Below are 19,387 nucleotides of genomic sequence, written 5' to 3'. Positions count from 1 at the left end.
TGAGTGCTGCTTGAGGAGCAATATCAAGGACCAGAGGGCAGTGTCAAAAAAAAAAAAAAAAAAAAAAAAACTGCACAAAAAGTAACTTAAAAAAAAATAAAAATTGTTCATTGCAAGAATCCCTTTTACCAAAACATTCAGAGGGTTGTAGTATGGAAGGGAAGAGAAGAGAGAATTTTCTGCCAGCTTTCTAGCATGCAGACACAGGGAAGGTGGGATATGCATGCAGGGGAATGTTTACATAGGCAGTGTATTTGAAGCTGGCAAAATACAGAGACAATCTAGAAGCCTGTGTCCCATGTAGAATCAGAATAATTTAGATTGGAGGGAGCCTTTTCAATTCAGTTCTCCACTCATGTCATCAGTAGATTGCTGAAGCCTTACTCAAGTAGAGCTTTTGTTACCTCTAATCACAGTCCTACTCTTTTTGAACGTCATGGTAAACCTTTTCTTTTTCCTTGCATTCCTTGCATCATTTGCCTTTTGTTCTGTCACTGTGCATGTCCAAGAAGAATCTGGCGCCTTCTTTGTGCATCATCATAGGTGGTTAAGACAGTGTTAGATCTCCTTGCCAAAAGCATTCTCTAGGCTGCACAAGCTGAGCTCTCACCCTCCTGTCATACATACAGAGCTGCAGCTCTGCGACCGTCTTGGTCACTGTAGGTACTCCAGGGTATTGATGTCTGTCTCTCTTAAGGACCTAGACCTGAATGCAGCTCTCCAGATGCTGCCTCATAATTACTGAATAAAGGGAAATAATCACTCTCCCTAACTACTGGCAGAGTTTCTGCTGATACAGCTCAGTATGTGCTTAGCCTTTCTTGATGCAGGAGCATGCTGCTGACTCCTGCTCAGCTTGTCTGTGGGGACCTCTAGTTCCTTTTCTGCAAGCTGTTCTGTAGCCAATCAGTCCCAGCCTGTACTGCAGCAAGGGGTTATTTTGTCTTAAGCAGAGGACTTTTTAAATGTAAAGACAGATGCAATTCTTGCCCACTCCGTTCTCCAGCTTGCTGAGGCCCCTCTGAGCGCAGCCTTGCCTTTTGGTGGACGGACTGCTCAGTGTCTGGCTCAGTGTCAGCTACAGACCTGCCTGTGGTGCCTTCTGCTTTGGTAGCTCAGTGTGAATGAAGACAGTGCCCTGAGGGATGCCTGTTGTGTCTGCGAGTTGGGCTTTATGCTATAATCCAGCCCTTAGAGCTGGCAGTGCTTCTAGACCTATGCTTACCTTGTAATCCATCTGTCTATCCTCGTGTCGCAACAGTTTGGTTAGACTGGCAGACTTTTAGCTGAGAGGGTGTATACCTGGTTCAGCTTTTTCTCAGATCATTCCTACCTGTGTTTTTCTTCTTTGTTTTGTTTTTACTTACTGTATTTATTAAATATGGTTATAGTGACCTAATAGATAGACAGCTCTAACAGCAAGGCTGTAATTCCAGTTTGCTCCCTCCTGGCTGAAAGGTAGAATTTACAGTGCTCTGTGGAGGAGGTCAGTATTACAGTCTTCATCTTCTGGTTGGAGAGGTGAAGGCACAGAAGCGAAGTGCGGTGCATTGCTCAGTAAGAGCAGTGGTGCAGTGTCTGTCCTCTGTGCATCCAAAGCACACGCAGCCATGCTCTGCCTCCTGGAGTGTAGGAGTCCTGTCCTGTGTATTATCCTCTGGTGTGATATCATGAAGACCCCAAAATATACCTTTCCAACTGTATTTGTGCAGTTAAAATTGTGAGGGAGAGCAAGTTCAGCTGTTATACTGAGCTTGTTATCGAAAGTCTAGACTGAATTTGTAAGTCTGAGTAGTGGGGGGAGGAAATGCTATCTTTTTTTTTTCTTGAAAGCTCTGCAAATATGACATAATAAGCAAGCAGCTGTAGACACGGGACCCACAATAGCATTCTCAATTGTTGTTCAGAGTGGAGATGTATTTTAGGAGCTTGCTGTAGAGTGTTATTTGAAATTACACTGCATGGTTACAATAAAAATGCTGCAAGTCTGTATGAAAGGAGTCTAAGGAGATCTTTCCCAGCATATCACTGGCAGCTTTTATTTTCCCAGAGGCAGATGATATGTACATCATTACTGATTTCTTTTTTTTTTATCCTGGTGAAGAATTCCAGCAGCTGAGATAAGTTTACAGCTTCTTAAAAACTGATAATGAAAGAGCAGTCTCTGTGCTGTAAGGGAGACGTGAGATAAGTACTTTCCATTGCTACAGCGTTCAGAAGATAATACAGGGATAAAAGTTTAAAATGACACTTGAAGAAAATATTCCTCTTTTTCCATCTTGTTTAAAACCATTTAATGAAGGTTAACTTCTAAAAATGTGTGAAATGCCATTCGCAAGCAAGTTAACTCCAGTGTGTTCACTGTGCAACGTTGTTTTGAAATGCTTTGGGAGTTCCTGCTAAAGTGAAGCGAATTTTGATGGTAATGTAAGCAGAATTGCAGTGCCTGTGATGTGAGGAGAACTGCAGCAGGTTGCTTACTGAAGGTTTGAGTTTTCAGTATGTGTATTCTGGCCACTTCCTCCCTGCTCTCCCCATCCCATACCCCACCCCAGTAAAGTGCTTTCGTTTTGATCCTCAAGGATCTCCTCATAAAGATGAGTAACCTATTAACAAGCAATTGACACTTGCTTTATCTAAACACTGAAAAATGGTGTGTGTGTATATAAGTGAGTTTAGAGCAAATTGGGGCAAAGCTGAATTAAATCTTAACTTTACATTTCTTCCTTCAGTTTATTGTGAGAGCTTCTTAGCTATGCGTTTAGGATAATGGGTCTGTGGAAATTAGGACTGGCATACTTGAAGGGGGGTGGAGTATCTGATATGCACTGCATCTATTTTCATCATCAGGAACTCAGAATGTAACTTAGCTCTTAAGCCCTTTTTACATGTTTGGGACAGGTGGGCAAGTAACTGTCTTGATTTGTAAATCACAAACCTGCTAGTTAGATCAACCCATAGCTTGGGCTCGTCAGAGGCAGCGAGATGGTCTGAAAAAGTTACCATAAAATTAACTCGTGGGAGTTTATACCAAAAGTATAGTTGTCAGATAGTTGTCCCTTTGTAGAGAGTTGGAAACTGCGGAGTCAAAATGATCATTGTATTAGTAAGAGAATCAGGAGAGTTCAGAGCATTTTACCACAGAAGGGAGAACTATTTGTTTGCTTATTATAACATGATACAGAAAGATAAAATGGTTTTTCAGTACAGTGACAAAACTAGGAACAGAAATGCAGCGTTCCTGATCTGCTGCCCAATGTTCCTCTGGGCTGCCTTTCCTTTTCCTGGGGAAAACTGCTTCCAAATGAGAAATTTTCATTTCCCACCCCTTCAGGTGGATAAAACAGAAAGCATATCAGGTGCCAATGATTCTTTTCCCTGGCTGATTTCACCTGATCACGGTGAGGATTTATTCTAGTAATTGAACTCTCTGAAAAGTTAGCTACCTTAAAATCTTAGATGCGTTGCCTTTCTTCCCTGCAATGTGAGCTCCTCCTTCCATCTGCAGTGTTGTTCTTGCAGAAGGACCAAATTTAATCTTCTTCTAGAGGCAACTTTTCAAGACATAAATTTGTTTTAAATTTAAAATCTGGTGTTTTATGTCCTTGAAGGGGAATGTGTCGTGTTGAGAATTGTATCCATTTCAAAGCATGATATATCACTTGTCTCTAGCCCTGAAAGGTACTTTAAAAATATCAAATAACAATTTTAAGTTAGGGAAAGCTATTAGGGTTCTTTTTTTTCTTGAGCTGTATGCAGTTGGGCTTGCAGGAACTGATGATACCTTCTGAACAATATGGCAACTATGTAGAAGTTCTTAGTAGAACAGTAAACTGAGTACTCCTGTGTGGTGGTGTGACTTACGTAGGCTTCTGCTGCAGTAAACACTCTCCTGTAGAATTTTTCTTCCTGTTTCATGCAGACATTTCCCTAAGTGAAGGCGTGGGTTGAGGCTTTCTCAACCCATTGATGCAGTGCTTCAGTTCAGCTCCATGTTTTCTGTTCCTTTCACTGAACCAGGCTGATTGGAGGAGTTTGGCCAGTGGAAAAGGGACATGTGCTGACTTCTAAGCCTGCTGATGAACTGGTGCTAAACACCTCGTTTTCAGCTCCGTGCTGTGTTTAAGATGTGTAGCAAAGATGGATAAGTAATTGAGGAAGTTGCTGTGAGTTACAGTAATGCCTGTAATCAGACTTGCTTTGAGAAGTAATGAACAGTTAGGTAGCATTTGTGGAAGACAGCCACAGCTTTGGCTCTGCTCTCCTCTCCTTTCTAAAGAGCAAGGAGCAGCAAGGTGTATGTAGCAACCTAACCAAATACGTATTAAATAGCGTGTGAAGAAAAAACTCCATGTTTTTAATAGTGAAGAATAATGCTGAGGAGCAGGAAACTGAAGAGTGAAGACGACAAAAATTTCTACTGAGCCTCTGCGATGATGGTTGATCTTACAGGTCTTTTCCAACCTACATGGTTCTGAGTGTTGCTCAGGCCGTGCCCTGTCGGAGGGCTGGTCACAGTTGTGATGGTGATTTTCCAGCAGAGTTCAGAACACAGATGTCCACAGGAGTGCAGAGTGAGCTCAGTGCCTGAGGTGGGCTTTGCTGTCAGCTGGAATGAGCTGCTGGCAGAAATGGACAACGCTTCTCTGTGTTGTGAATCCAGGAGCTCCCTTCAGTGCGCTGTGGCGAGTATCCAGATCAAGTAATGAAAAGGCTTCTACAGGCATGTTCCTACCTGCTTGTGGTGCAGAAGGGCTTGCAACAGAACTTTATATTCTTTTTGTGTTACATGACATACATTGATACGATTTTCTGAAAGATCTTTTAAAATGGGAAGCTGAAGCTTAAAGCAGCCAACTGTTGGATTTTCCATTGAAGGGCGTTAGGAAGTCAGCAGTCTCAGGATGGCAAGGATACCGTTCATTTCTTTTTGCTGCTGTGCTGTTTTTTTTTTGTTGTTGTTTAAATAAAGCGTCAGGAATTTCCTGCTGAGTAGCTCTGTTTTACATGTAAGAGATTGGAGAGATTGGATAACATGTATGCATAGAGAAATCACGTTCATTGATACTGGCAGGGGAGCAGCGTTTGAGATTTTGTGGGAGCTCTCGTGCCACTCTCCCATCCCACCAAAATTCAGAGATAATGCCAGTGCATTGGGCTCCGTATTGGCATGAAAGCAAAGGTGTAATGTTTGCCTTCTAGCACGGAGAATGTAAACCATTCTGTTTCTACAAAATTTGGATTGGTTCTGGTTTAACAGAGCAGGGCGGTTCTACTCTAAAGGTACATCTGGGTGTTGACCGAGTGTAAACCAGAGCAATGCTGTGTTAACTTCTGAGCAGGAATCACATGTGTGCTTAAAACAGGGGAGGTGTTATCAGTTTTCTAAGACTGGTTTACTGTTAATCAGCTATTCTGCAGGCTCTCGCTCCTTATTTGTTTTAAAGTTTCTCTTTCAGATAAGGTGGGTCCTTGTGTTTGGAGCTAGCCCTGGAGAACTCTGCAAACAGTGTTACTTTAAAGAGAAATTTGAGAAGGTGGGATGGATGACAGAGATTGTCTCAGGCTGTGTTTGAGATGAATGCTTTAAGCCAGTGCGAGCTGGCACGGCTTCAGAAAGAAATCATCTTGCTTTGCCCTTGCCTGCTTGTTCCTCCCCCAGTCTGTCCCCTGCCTTCTATCAGCCCAGGTGTTTGTGCAGTTACGTGTGAGCTGGGGAGTTAATCCAGTTGAAAACAGGCCAAAAAAGAAAAAGGAAAAATATTTATTTCAGGTGGTTCCTTAGGCAGGTTTGCCACATCACTGCACAGATAGCAGTACAGGGAAAGTGATGGCTATAGGTTGCAATGGAGCCAGGCTAAGATTATGCTTTGTTCACGCTGGTGCAAATTGCCAGGAAGCAAACCATAGCCTTAACATCTTCCATTTCCTAAATCTTCCCTAACGCTTCCATTTGGAGCTTCCTGAGAAGCAGAGTGTGAAGCTCATAGCTGGTTTTCCTTTGCCTCTGCTTGGCTGGGTGTGATTTTTCACTGCTCCTGGTTTCATTCAGTGCTCTCTCCAGCTGCAAACCTGGCTGACACGTGCTGCGTAGAATTCCCCGTTGTTAGCTGAGAGTAATTCTTCCAAATCTGCACCTCTTCTGTTTTGTGAGATGTCCTGGTACAAGTCATAAACACTGTAGACTTTATACGCAGGGAAAAGAAAGAACTAAAAAACTGAACTCCTATTTAAGTTGTTACTATTGTCCTCTTTCCCAGCTGCTTTTTTATGTCCTCTCTGTTACTAACTGGCCATGCTGTGCAGGTTTTTGGACTATACAGCTTAACCCTCACTTACGTGTTTGAACTCCTTTCAGGCACACAATGTTTTCTGCAGTCATTTCTACTATTTACAGTTTCTTTTTTTCTTGCAGCCTGAGCTTTGCTCCTTTCCTGGTGCCTCTCTCCTATTCTTGTCTGCCAGCCCCACTCTTCTTTTAAGTTCTTCCTTAAAACTTGCTTCTCCTAGCAACCTCCCTTGTTTTGCCTCACCAGTGCTGTTCAATTTACTCTTCAAGGGGAGAGGGTCTTCCTTTCTTGCCCAGAGACCTTTTGTTGTCTGAATGTAGCCAGCTGTTGTTTATACATGGTCACATCATCCAGGTTGGAGATAAACTCAAGTCTCTAAAAACTTAATATTTACATTTTCTTTCTATGCTTTAATTTTCCCCAAGCATACTAACCAGGTTATCTTTTGGTGGCGTCGTTCATGTAATCCTTGCATAGCATCCTGAATAAACGAGGCAGCAAGCTTTTTTGGACAAGAAGTATTTATTTTGTTCTGTTTTTCCTTTTTGGTTGCATTGCACTGAGCTGTAAATTTACATGTGACTTTGTAAATACTCCGTAGTATCACACAAAGCAGGTTGTTTACTTGGAGTCAGTAACTCTTTGGCTGCAGCCTGGCCTGAACTCTTTGAAGACTGTATTCTCTAAGGGCAGCATTTTCAAAAGAGCTGAACACTGACTGAATATTCAGCTAGCCTAGATTGCTTTTGGAAATGTTACTGTAAATGGCAATGACTCTGAAGAAAATTATTAGTAAAAGTAACAGCATTAATTTTGTGACAGCTGAGTTATACATGTGTTGGGGAATTAGAAGCTTAATGTAGCTTGCAGGCAAGGGTTCATCCTGTCGATCTTGTGCTGAATTCAGCACTAGATTTTGTCCTTAGTTGCCAGGTATGTAGAGTAAGAGAGAGACAGCTGGTGTCAGAGGCTGGCTCAGCCCCTGGGTGAGCCAGAAGGCTGCTCTTGTCACCCTTGTAGTTGAAGTCGCAAGATCAGGCAGGCTGGATGCAGACTGAAATGTCTGTCTGTCTGTCTCCTTTTTAATACATCTGCTGATGTAGGTGGCTGTACAGTGCTGGACTACCACCACTGACTTTGTTGTAACTATGAATGTAGAGGTGTTCTACATTCTGAAAGGGAACTATGGTGATAACATGCTGGTTGATCTGGGGAAGTGATCCAGCAGTGCTTTTTGTCCTTAACAATTATGGAGTTTAAAGTACTGGTTTTATGCAATACAAACATGCAGTTATGTGCAAAGAAGAACAAAACAAACAAAAAAACCCACATAAACCCAAACCACAGACCAATATGCAAGGTTTTTTCTGATGCATTTGTCTTCACATAAGATAGCTTTTCTTTTTTTTTTTTTTAATGAAAACGGCTTTTGTACTTTCCAGTTTGATTTACGTGCTGTCTTTACGTGTATATACAAGTGCTATGCAAACTTGTTCTTTGCAAAGTTAAGAAACTTCAGAAACTGCCTCCATAGGATTTCAGCCTCAAGGCAAATCTTGGGAGTTATGAGAAATGAGTTTTCTACAAAAGAATTGGTTTGGGTTATTATTTTCTAATCCTGTTAGTTCAGTGTAGTTGGGAAGAGAAATGTTTTTAGAAAACAATTAGTGCTGTCAGTCAGTTTTAATTAATTGCTAATTAAAACAGTGGAAGTTTGTAAAGCAGCAGAGATTTCGTTGTGATAAGTCACAATTAGCAATCACTTGCAGTATGAAAATACAGAAGGGCAAGGATATAGGATTGAAAGATGGAGAACTGGGTTCAGGGCCAGGCAAAGGCAGTCACTAATTTTTCACCCTGGTATCACTCCTCTTTGCTGTTCTCCAGCCCTTTTATCTTATCTCCATGTGTTTGTTATCGTAGGTGCTTCTGGGAAGTTCTCAATCTCTTATGGAGCTCATACAAAACATAACATTGAAATTGCAAATGTTAAGTTTCATTTAAAGTTTGAGAAAAATATATTTTTATATTTAGAATTGCTTGTTGTTTGCTTGTCAGATATCTTTCTTATTAAGCTTTGCTTTTTTTTGTTTGTTTGCAGCCAGCTTAATCAGTCCTACTGAGTACAGAGAAGGAATTCAGGTTTAACTATCCTACGTACCTTTGGAATCTGTTAGGAGTTTTTGTTAGAAGCAGAAAGTGTTTTAGCTTCAGCTGAAAGGAGTGAAGCTTCACTATTGGACAGCACAGCTCTTGCAGACATCACAGTTCTTCTGAGTGGCTTGCAGTCACTATTCCTTGACATTAATCTTTCTGTGGCATCGCTGATAATGTAGTAAGCTTGTAAGCAGTAAGTACAAACTTGAAGGGTAACTTAACAATACTTCAAAAATAGAATGAATGCACTCTTCCCCCCCCAAAAAACCGAAACAAACAAACAAAAGGACCTCACCAACTCATAGCAGTCTCTCCATCTTCTCCGTCTGCTTGTGTATACCTATATCTTCCAGATATGACCCTACATATTGCACTTTGACACACTCAAATAGGCACAGTAAAAAGCCATGAAATTGTGGGCTTCCTGATTGTTGTAGGTTGTGTCACACATTAAGACCAAGACACTTTTAGGAGGGGTAACAACTCAATCTCCTACGTATTCCTGCATCTCTGTATAAACTTGGTCAAGTGGCATTTTTGCTTCCTGATTAACGATACCTGAAACCTAAGGGGTTTTTTATCCGTATAAGTATGTTAGAATTGCTGGAATACATAAAATGTAGGCCTGTCTAAAAGACAAATGCATGCTTGTTTTGGTATTTTGGGTTTTAGGTTTCTGGTAGTATTCATTTCATCATGAACTTTTGTTTCCTTTCTTACTGAGAATAAGATCATTATTACAGTGATTCATTGTGTGCTCACATTATCCACAGATTACCAGATTATAAAGGCAGAAGGGGAGTGCTCTGACCGCTCAGCCTGACCTCTTGCATCACGTTGGTCAAAGGATTCCCTTGAATTAAATCTTTTGAAGTTAAGCCTTTAGACTCATCTCGTTTGGTTTGAAAGTTGCCAGAGGTGGCTGATGAGCTTGCATACCTTGGTGAAGTCAGCTAAAAAATAAGCACCAAAAAAACAACAACAAAAAAAAAGCAGCTGAAACTGGTTGAAGTTTTCTTCTTTTCTTTCTTTTTAAGTTGGGCACATTTACAACCCAAGAGCCCTTGTGTTTATGTTCTGTTATTTTGCATGTATCTATCTACAATATCAGTAGCTTTCTATCTCTTGGAGAACTTTTATATGTGCTAGCAGTCTCTGTATGTAAAATTATCGTTGTTTTCTTTCTGCTTCAAAGAAAACATTTATCTTAGGATTGTGTAAATTTTGAGCACATATTAAGTATTATCTGCAGTTTTCAGCTGTTGTTGTATGTTCTCCTGAACTGTTCCAGCTCTGAAAAGGAGTTTCAAAACAACTGCCTGTTTTTACAACTACTTCCTGCTGATAATTGTGCTCACAATATTCACAGTAAAGGCCAACCCATTGCTACTGCATGACTCAAATTTCCCCTTTGCTTTTGTTTTGCTGTAGCAGCTACACATCTAATCATTGAGAGAGTTTGCTGGAGGCTACGTTAAATGAAATCCAGAAATGCCACATTTTTACTGTGACCTTTGCTTACCATTTTAGTGGACACTTGAAGTAACTTATCTGTGAAGCAAAGCAACTGTATGCTGAAGCATCTATAGTGGGGCTCTGAATTGTTGCCTGAATCCTGCAAGTGAATTTCCCAACTTCTTAGCTTTCATCTTGTGTCCCTACAATTGTGTGCACCTTCTCTGTTTCTCCTAACTTAGATTAGAGGGTAGGTTTATTTTTCTTACAGTCATAAAAACTGAGCACTTGCAGTATCAAGTTTGGTTCTTCCAACAGTTGCAGTTTGATGAGGGTGAAGAATAAATTATTGTACAGATTTCACAACTCTTCACTGAAATACCTTGGCTAGAAAAGTGGCTTTCTGGCTCCCCTATGGTGTGCATTACCCTTTGGCAGTGATTCAGTCTCAAGTGCAGTAGGCAGCTTCTGCGACCACTCGCTTCAGCATTGCAAGAACCCATCAGCTGCTTTTTTTTTTTTTTTTTTCCCTCCTCCTATTTATTTTTTTTCATATCCCTAAATTGTGACCAAATCTGTCAAGTACAAGTGATAATTTTAGTTCTCCCAGTGGTGGAAGTATCTCAGTATCTTATGGTATCTCAGTGATGGGCAAATGGTAACTGGACACTTCAAGTCAGTAATGCAGTAGGAACACTTTTAGATCTAGAATATTTCTCAAGCGTAAAATTGCTGTTGTGATTTCTTTTTAGATCTGTTTGAGGAGCTGTCAAGAGCTGTGGTTTCTTGGCAGTTTCATTACTAAACTCCTTCCATTTTCCACTTTCTCGCTATTTTGGCCAGAAAGTCACATTTAATTCATTTATACTTTGTGTAAATTTCAAAGCTATATTTTTCCTTTACAGACTGTTTGTGTTAGCAATTTTCTTACTGTGTTAAAGATTACTTTAATGCCTTACATATTTTTTTTCTATAATAGATCTGGGATTTTTTCAAAGACTGAGATTTCATCTAATTAAATATCCAACTATTCTGTGATTTTTCTTTTAATGCTAAAATTCACTTTCACCAAATAATATTAACATAATGTATTGAATTTTGTAGTAAATTTGGAGTACTAAATTCATATAATTTAAAATGCAAACTAAGGATAGAAATGCTCAAGGATAAAACTCCTTAGTGAACAAATGTTTATGTATAGAGTGATTACATTATCTGAATGATTTTTCTTCCACTGCTGATAATATTTAGGAGAAACTTATACAATGGCATACCCTAAAAACATCACACACTTGCATTACTGATACTTGCATTACTGTGGTGTACCAAACTATACTGATGTCACAGTGTTTCTTAATACTGAATTTCTTAACGCGTTGCTCCATAGAAAATTTCTGCCTACGTGTTTTCTTTGCCTGCCTCCCTCCTTAGGTGTATTTTGATGCTGCTTTTAATGGTAAATCCGGAATTCCTTTATGACAGGTGAGGCAGCCCTGGCTGGCTGATAGCTGGAGCACGTGAGCAGTACTTTGGTCTCAGCGAGAGAGCCACCTTTGCACTTTAAGCTTAATGTTTGTTTGGCCTTCTTTTTAGGATTGAAGACAACATGTTTAAAAACATGCTTGCTTTCAGTAAAATCTGATGGAAACTTAAGGTAGTTTTGGCTCCTTTGAACTATTGTAAGTCCCAGGTGTGCCCATAAGGAGCAGTGGTTGGTGACTTGATCCCGTAGTTGAGTACTGGGTAATGATGAAATTGAAAGTACAATCATAGAATCGTTTGAGTTGGAAAGGTCCTTTAAAAGTCATGTGATCCAACCCCCCTGCAATAAACAGGGACACCCACAGCTCCATCAGGTGCTCAGAGCCCCATCCAGCCTGACCTTGAATGCCTCCAAGGACAGGGAACCCACCGCTCTGGGTAACCTGTGCCAATGCCTCAACAACCCTTATTGTAAAAAAAACAAACTACTAAAAAAAAAAAAAACAACTTTTTCCTTATATCCAGTCTAAATCTCCCTCTTAGTTTGAAATGATTGCCTCGTGTCCTATTACAACAGACAGGAGTCTGTTTCCTCCTTTCCTACAGCCTTCTTTCAGATACTGACAGGCCGCTCTCAGGTTGCCTCAGAGCCTTCTCTTCTTCGTGCTGAACAGCGCCAGCTCTGTCAGTCTGTCCTGTAGAGGAGCTCTTCCATCCCTTGGAGCATTTTTGTGGCCCTCCTCTGGATGCGCTCCAACAGGATCACATCTTTCCTGCACTGAGGACTCCACATTTGGATGTAGTTCTCCAGACGAGGTCTCACCAGCTCAGAGCAGAGGTACAGGATCACCTCTCTCCCTGACCTGCTGACCGCGCTTCTTTTGATGCAGCCCAGGATACGTTTGGCTTTCTGGGTTGTGAGGACACATTGCTGGCTCCTGTCCAGCTTGCCATCCCCCATCTTGTATTGCTAGTAGGGGTTGCTGCGACCCAAGTGCAAGACCTTGCACTGGGCTATGTTGAACCTCAGGAGAAAGTCCTGAACTTGAAAGCTAGCATAGGAAACGAGTTGATGTTTTACATTCTTAAAATATTTTCACACTTTACTTACCTCTTTACAATGTTGTTATTTGTTGTTACAGTTCTCTCCCTAGGCTGCAAGATATGGTAAGTAGTTGTACATTGCACAAGGTGTCTTTTTCTTTCAGACCATCACTTTACATCAGCAGCTTGTGCAGTGACTGCAGCAGCAAGTGCTGGCAGGAGTTTCTGGGGTGCAGAAGTGTTGCATCCCAGTACCTCACCTGTATTTGTGTTCTGCTGCAGTTTAATTTGGGCTTGTTCCTTCATTTTTTTTTTGTCTTGCTAATGAAATCTAGAAACAGTCGCATTCAGCAAGCGTTTATATTCCTTGACTTCTTCACAGACATGTTACTGGACCTCAGTGATCTTCTTCAGGTATTGTATCTATTTTCTGTGGGAAAATTCTCTTGATAAAGGTTACTTTCAAGCAAAGTGCTGTCAGCGTGGGCTATTTGTGATGCTTTAATTTCTCCATAAGATTTCTGAATTGGAAAATCACTGGGTTTGTAACTCAGTAATTGCTCGGTGAAATTAAATATCAAATATCTTTTGCTTTTAACATTGCAAGTAATATATCAAGAGTTAGTCTGATGCTTTCTTCAGGATTCAGAGTCACTGCAGTGGCACAAGGTCAGTTGTTACACATTTTTACATAACAATAGTAGAAGACAAAACTCTTTATAGGTAATATGGTGTAAATGGATTAATGTATGCCAGGGACGTGTTTTATGGACCGTATTTTGAACAAAGTATGTATTTGCTCTTTGTGTGGAAATAGAAAGCTCTGCTGACATACACTGCCTTACTCGCATTCTCCACGTTCGAACTGTTTTACATACAATGTGAGTAGGTTAGTTACATCTATTTTTGTCCTCCCAGCTGTCTTGGTAAATGGCATCCCTCTGAAGACTATTTATTGCTTAAAGCAATCTACTGGAATTACAATAATCAAATGAATCTTTAATTCTTAAAATTACTAAGTTTTTTTTTTTTTTTTTTTGCAAGCTCTTATTGAATTATTTTGATTGCTTATAAGTAAATACTGCATATGTAGATTGGGGAGTTTATTTCCTATTAAACACAAGTGATTTTACATAGTGGTTGCTATGAAATAGGATGATTGCAGTAATATGGAGAATATCTATCAAATGTGAAGAAGAGGCATTGAATCTGGGAAAAGAAAAAGATGCCCTGTTGGCAGGGACAAAGATTGAATGATTTGGTTTTGTCCCTTCTGTACGTTCTAACCTGGAAAGGTGTTGAGATGGGGCACGTATGATCCAAAAGGTTAAAGGGGGGTAGCTGAAGAGATGAGAGAGCCAGAAATAGATCAGTGGTATGGAAATAGCCCTGGAAAGGAGAAGAAGATGCAGTGTTTCACTGTCATGAACTTTATTTACGTATTTAACTGTGTGCGGATTTCTGATAGCCTCCAATTTCTAGTTCCTTAAAGATGAATCTGAGCTAACAGAAATCTTAAATGTCCTTGTTAACTGTAGTTAGCCAGAAAGCTGTGCTGAAGAAACCAGAAATGAGCTTTTCAGACTTCCTCCAGATTTCTCCTGTCAATCCCAGTTTGTTTTATTTAACAACACCAAAAAAAGTAAAAAGAAACCAACCACCTCCCATTTTCTATTTTAAGTCAACAGTATATACATGCTTAAAATAAAATTACCTACAATAAAAGCTCCGTAGGTGATTCTTAGTTTTTGATGCTTTGTTTTCCTCTAAAATTAGTGACAAAACATTTACTGCCCAGACAGAAAAACTTCCCTGCATTGTGCTTTAGATCAGTCTTTGCTTCCAGATGGTATGAAAAGTAAAAGCATTTGGTTTATTGGATGATACTATTACCTTGGATTGAATTTTTCATTCAAGGACAGCTCTGCTATTGTGAAGTTGGGATGTGAACATCATTAAAGAAAAGGGAAGGCTGTTAGTAGAAGTGATATTGCTGTCTTTCCAAAATATTTAATGTGTTTGGAGTTACCTGCACAACATTTGTTCTGCTAGTCCACGTAACCTTTTTTTTTTTTTTTTTTTTTCTGGTGAAATAAGGAAGGTAGCAAATTTGTATCAGGAAAAATAAGTCTGAGAAATGAGTACCAGACCTTCTTGAGCTCTTGTGCAGATGCTAACAGCCAAGTTTGACTTTTTTCTGTTTAGCATTCTACTCAATACAGCTCTGCTGCAGGAGGTGAACTGATCTACGGGGTTATTAATTGTGTGATTTTTTTAGAATAGAATAGTTTGGTTGGAAGGCACCTTCAGAAATCATCTAGTCCTCCTGCCAACGTTTCTTTTGAAGAAAAATTAACAAAGCATCCTTCTGGAGGCTACGAGTAAGTGCAGAAAACCTTGAGATAGATTTTGATGTGTTTCAGTGGTGATGGGAGGAAGGACGACTACCTTTTGTGCACTGCTTCATCTAGTAGCAAAACAAAGCAAATCTATCAGCAAAAAGCTTAAGTGAAAACCTGTGGAAAAAAAATTGCATCCGCTGCTTTCTCTTACCACTTTGCAGCTGGGCACAACATTTGATGTGCTGTTCTGCATCTGTGACCTTCACTATCTGCTGGGAGAGCTGAGACCTCACAACTGGTAGCCGGTGGCTTCCAACATAAGCAAGTTGGGTAGCTGAAAGTGAGAGTCTGTTTAAAAAGCCCTTTCAGTTTTTCTCCTGTACTGATGACTGAGATGGGGGAGTTTGGCTTATTCTACTGGAGAACTATTCCGTTTCATAACAACTTCAGGAACTTCAAAATTGCTGTCAGAATGAAATAAAATGCCCCCTTTTTTTCATTGGAAAGGCCAGCTTTTTGTATTTTGCTTTCCATTTTATCTCTAGATGAAATACGTCCTATGTGTTGGAAACCTCCCATTGAAAGTGTCAGATTCAGCGTGCCTCTGGTACACTTAGACTTAAAAGCACTTGCTAAAACGAACTGAAAATGTGCAGAGCAGCTCTACATGCTCCCTTTTGCAGAGCAGAAAGACATGCTGCATGTTGATTGCGTTGGATGGATGATCAGTCACCAGTCTCTGACAGGAAAGTGCTTGTTTATATTTTCAGATATTGCATTTTACTTGCAAATACAGCCTTCAGAGCGGTCTATAATCAGGCCCTTTGTTTGCTTTTTTGTTATTGCAATTGAAGTGACAGGACTTGCTTGCTGAGGAGAGCTGAGAAGCTTGTCTAGCCTTGGCCCAACTTTGAACAATTTGGGTTTGCTCATCTGTTTCAGAGCATTCATTCCATTCACCTGGAGAACTATTCGGCTCATGTTTGAATGCTGCCTTTCCAATCCTTGGAGACTCCACTTTCTTTTTTTTTTTAGCCTCCTGTAATCTCCAGTGTCATGGTCTTTGCAATGCAGTCATAAAAGACTTGAGGAAGAGATGTTGGCACTGCTTTGATCTCCAGTTTCAGCCTTGTCAAGTATCATTTTAGTGTGCCGTATGGTGTGTCCTGCTGTTAAATAAGACTAATGCTGCCTGAAGAGATGTTAGAATCAGGCCTATAGAGCAGCGCACGGCAGGAGGATTAGCTGCAACCAGCATAATAAATGAAAATGAGACATTCTGCCTTGATATCAAGGTTTTTCACGGTGAGGATAGTCAAGCACTGGAACAGGTTGCTCAGAGGAGTTTTGAAGTTCCCCTCCTTGGTGGTTCTCCAGATCCTGTGCCACCTGGTCTGGTCTGGCAGTGACCCTGCTCTGAGCAGAGCTTGGATGGGAGACGTCCTGAGATCCCTTCCAACCAGAGCTATTCCAGCCACGATTCACAGTGAGGGAAGAAGGTGTACAAGAAGAGGAAACCAGTACGTGCTACTTGTTTGTCTGGTCCTTTGGTCTGTCTTCCACTTCAAGACATAACTCTTATCCTCTTCAATTTCTTTCTGTTCAATTTGTGCAGTCAAGTAACAGTGCTTTGTTGTCCAGAAGGATCATTATTCCAAGTTATTTTGGGAAGCTTGTAAATGTATTTTTTTAATTATCATTACTATTTATTTTATTTTTAAGGCAGCACTGGGTCTTGCTGATTTTTCTGTGCTTGTCACAAATTCTTTCCTTACTTTGTTGCACAGATGGTATGATTCTGATTTATTGTACATCTGTGGTGTTGGAGGAAGAATGCTAGGACTAGGATGTGATTAGTGAAAAGTGGGCTCTCTCTATGGGGTCCCTAGAATGAAGGCAGAGCTTTAAAATGTAGCAGAAAAGAAGCTGCTTAATTTTGATTTGTCTTTTCTTCAGCTGCACTCTGACAAGCTGGGTTTTGTGCACATTTGTGGTTTCTTGTATGGTTCCTCTTTTGAGGCTAAATGTGATGTTCTGGTTCTGATATGGACCCAAAAAAATAAGACACTTCTGAAGAAAGATGAAAGAATATATATATCTAGTTCTTAGACAGTACTTATTTGCTTCAGTTTTTAATACCCTTTGTTCCTTTAAAGATATTAACATGTTGACTGCATTGCCTTTATTGCCCCCTTGCAAATTGCTATGTTGATTGAGTTAATTTAAACAACCTGGTTGGGACCTTCAGGCATTACTATACTAGAAATGTTAATAATGAATCAAATAACCACAGGTGCCTCTTCCCCCAGCAACAGACACTCTCCTTAAAAACTCATTTGCTTTTCATGCTTGCTTAATTATTTAGGCAAGCAGCCATGGTTGTTTCACAGTGTGAATTCTCATCGAGTTCCAACTGCCCAGTCTTCATCTTTCTGAATGATACAAGAACTTCCCATCATCACCACTTGTAATATTTTTCCACGATGCTGTGCCATGGTCACAAAAAGCCTTTTTAGAAATTGCTCGTAGTGAAAGGGTTTTGATTTATTAATTTAGAAACATGAATGAAGATTTTTGCTTGACTGTGATTACAACTTTGATTGCTGCTGTCCAGAATTTAATGCATCTGGTACCTGTATGAATGGGGGATTCCCTCGTTTCTGAAGAGAGTTTAAAATTCTGGAATGTGTTAGGCTGATGAACAGCTGAATTCCCATGGTACTGGTATGGAGGTATTTGTTATTTGTAGAAGTGGAAGTATATTGGTATTTGTGAACATGTCAGGCGTGATCTGAAATCAAGAGGAAATTATGAAAGGATAAGAGTCCCTATGGAAGTGTCCCTTTGAAATCAACATCTGATGACTGACAGATGTGAAATGAAAAGACTCTGTCTCCGAAAAATACTGTGAAGGGCAAAGAGTATAATAAGTAGGAGGATTTTTCTATAAAGATCTAAGTGAATAATTGGAAACCATTCCTTCTCCGAGTGCCACTTTTAGCTAATATAGAGTGTTCTGTAACAAGAGCAGAAGTGATTGGTAAAGGACAACATCTTCTAGAATCTTGATTTCTCCTGTAAAAACTTAAGGTTAGGAATGGGTTGCTTTGCAGTTCCTGGGCGAGTATGTACTTCTTGTCTGAAAAAATGTCTTACTGTTCAAAAAAAAAAAAAGACAAAAAACAGGATGCATAGTGGCAGATCCATATGCTTGCGAGTGCATTCCATTAAATGTGAACTGAATGTAAAATAACGTAGTAAAATATGAGGATATGCAGATATTTTAGAATACCCACTATAGAAGAGGTTAATGCTTCTTTTGTATTAAGTGTTGCTGCTCAAACCTAATGCTTGCATCTAATTTAGGGAATTTTAATATCTGATCAAAATATGAGAACAGTACAGAGATCACAAGTCTTTGGAAAGTCAATAAAACAATTGCTACACTTTGACTGAAGAGAGTTTGGGAAAATACAGGCTTTCATTTTGATTCTCATAAATTTAAGAAGTGGGAAAAAGAGACCAAAGTTAATGTGGTAAGCTTCAAAGCTGCTGCTGTTCAACTCTAAGCCAGAGACATCGTTCTAGAAGGGCATTTTTGTTTATTCAACATTCTAAGAACTCATAAAATTAGGTTTTATGAATGCAAATGTCATATGGTTCTAAATTTGGAACGTGAAGCTTGTGATGGATTGGAGTAGATGACTTTTTATTATAAGTTCTTAATGACAAAAACTCGGCATTCAAGTAGCCCTCTAAATTAATCCCCTTAATTTTCAAAGCTTAGTGGTGTGCAAAAAATGTACAAAAGATGAGTAAAGATAGGTTCTTTCTGTGTGCCTACTATATATCTGTAATTTTTCCATCTATTACAGGAGGGGTGTGTGTGTGTGTGTGTGTGTGTACTGGTTGATGGTGATGGTGGTATTAAATGTTGGTGTGAGGGTCTTCTGCTAACACTGGAAATGTGTTTCACATTTCATGATGCACTGAGAATCATACCTTCTTTCTGAATTGGTAGCATCCAGATACTGCAAAGTGCTCTTGTGATCAAAGGAAATACCCTGATGTACCATTTCAATTTGAATGTATTATTTTGTGTAAATACACTGCCTACATTTTGCAGTCGGGTCATAAAACACTGCCAACGTGGATGAGGTGGAAAAGCAGGTTGGGTTTGAGTGTATTGCTTCCCAGAACGTGGATCTGGAGACCTTTAGGTAGGGCGAGGATGGGAATTTTAAAGTTAAAAAGTCACGGCAGTTTTATAATGCATTTTTCTTTGCTTTAGCTTTAATTCAGCACTTGTTTTGTTAGTCAGAAAATAGCTTAAAAAAAAAAAAAAAAAAAAAAAACCCTGCTTTCTTATATCTCTTTGTATTTATTTGTTCTTTGATTGCATTTCTGGAAAGTTTCCTTGGGAGGAGTTTCGTATAATGACGTGGTTAGATGGGGATATGCATGAGGAATTTTGGATATCCTGGCAGAAAATCCAGAGGGAAAAATACTTGACTGAATCTGAGGCTTTCTCTAGTCTAAATTGAAGGAACTAGATGAGTTTGTGACGCTCTGATGGAAACATTGCACGTACTTGGCTCCACTGAAGTAACTTTATTG

General features: G+C 39.8%; 2 protein-coding genes across 4 annotated transcripts in view; both read left to right on the top strand.

The window, feature by feature from the left end:
- The window catches only part of BRF1 (BRF1 general transcription factor IIIB subunit), a 162,905-nt gene that overhangs the window by 52,423 nt on the left and 91,095 nt on the right, over positions 1–19,387 (top strand). For all 3 annotated transcript variants that reach the window (XM_010712005.3, XM_085225776.1, XM_085225775.1), the window contains exon 4: positions 12,811–12,842. In XM_010712005.3, the coding sequence (XP_010710307.2) occupies positions 12,811–12,842 (32 nt within the window). The remainder of the gene's footprint in view (positions 1–12,810; positions 12,843–19,387) is intronic.
- MTHFD1 (methylenetetrahydrofolate dehydrogenase, cyclohydrolase and formyltetrahydrofolate synthetase 1) overlaps positions 1–19,387 on the top strand; it is a 247,698-nt gene that overhangs the window by 186,561 nt on the left and 41,750 nt on the right. The window lies entirely within an intron of this gene.

This window comes from Meleagris gallopavo, chromosome 5, assembly GCF_905368555.1.
Source record: "Meleagris gallopavo chromosome 5, MGAL_WU_HG_1.1, whole genome shotgun sequence".
NCBI classification, from domain to species: domain Eukaryota; kingdom Metazoa; phylum Chordata; class Aves; order Galliformes; family Phasianidae; genus Meleagris; species Meleagris gallopavo.
Note: the sequence above shows the minus strand (reverse complement) of the source record. Positions and strands in the feature narration are given on the sequence as shown.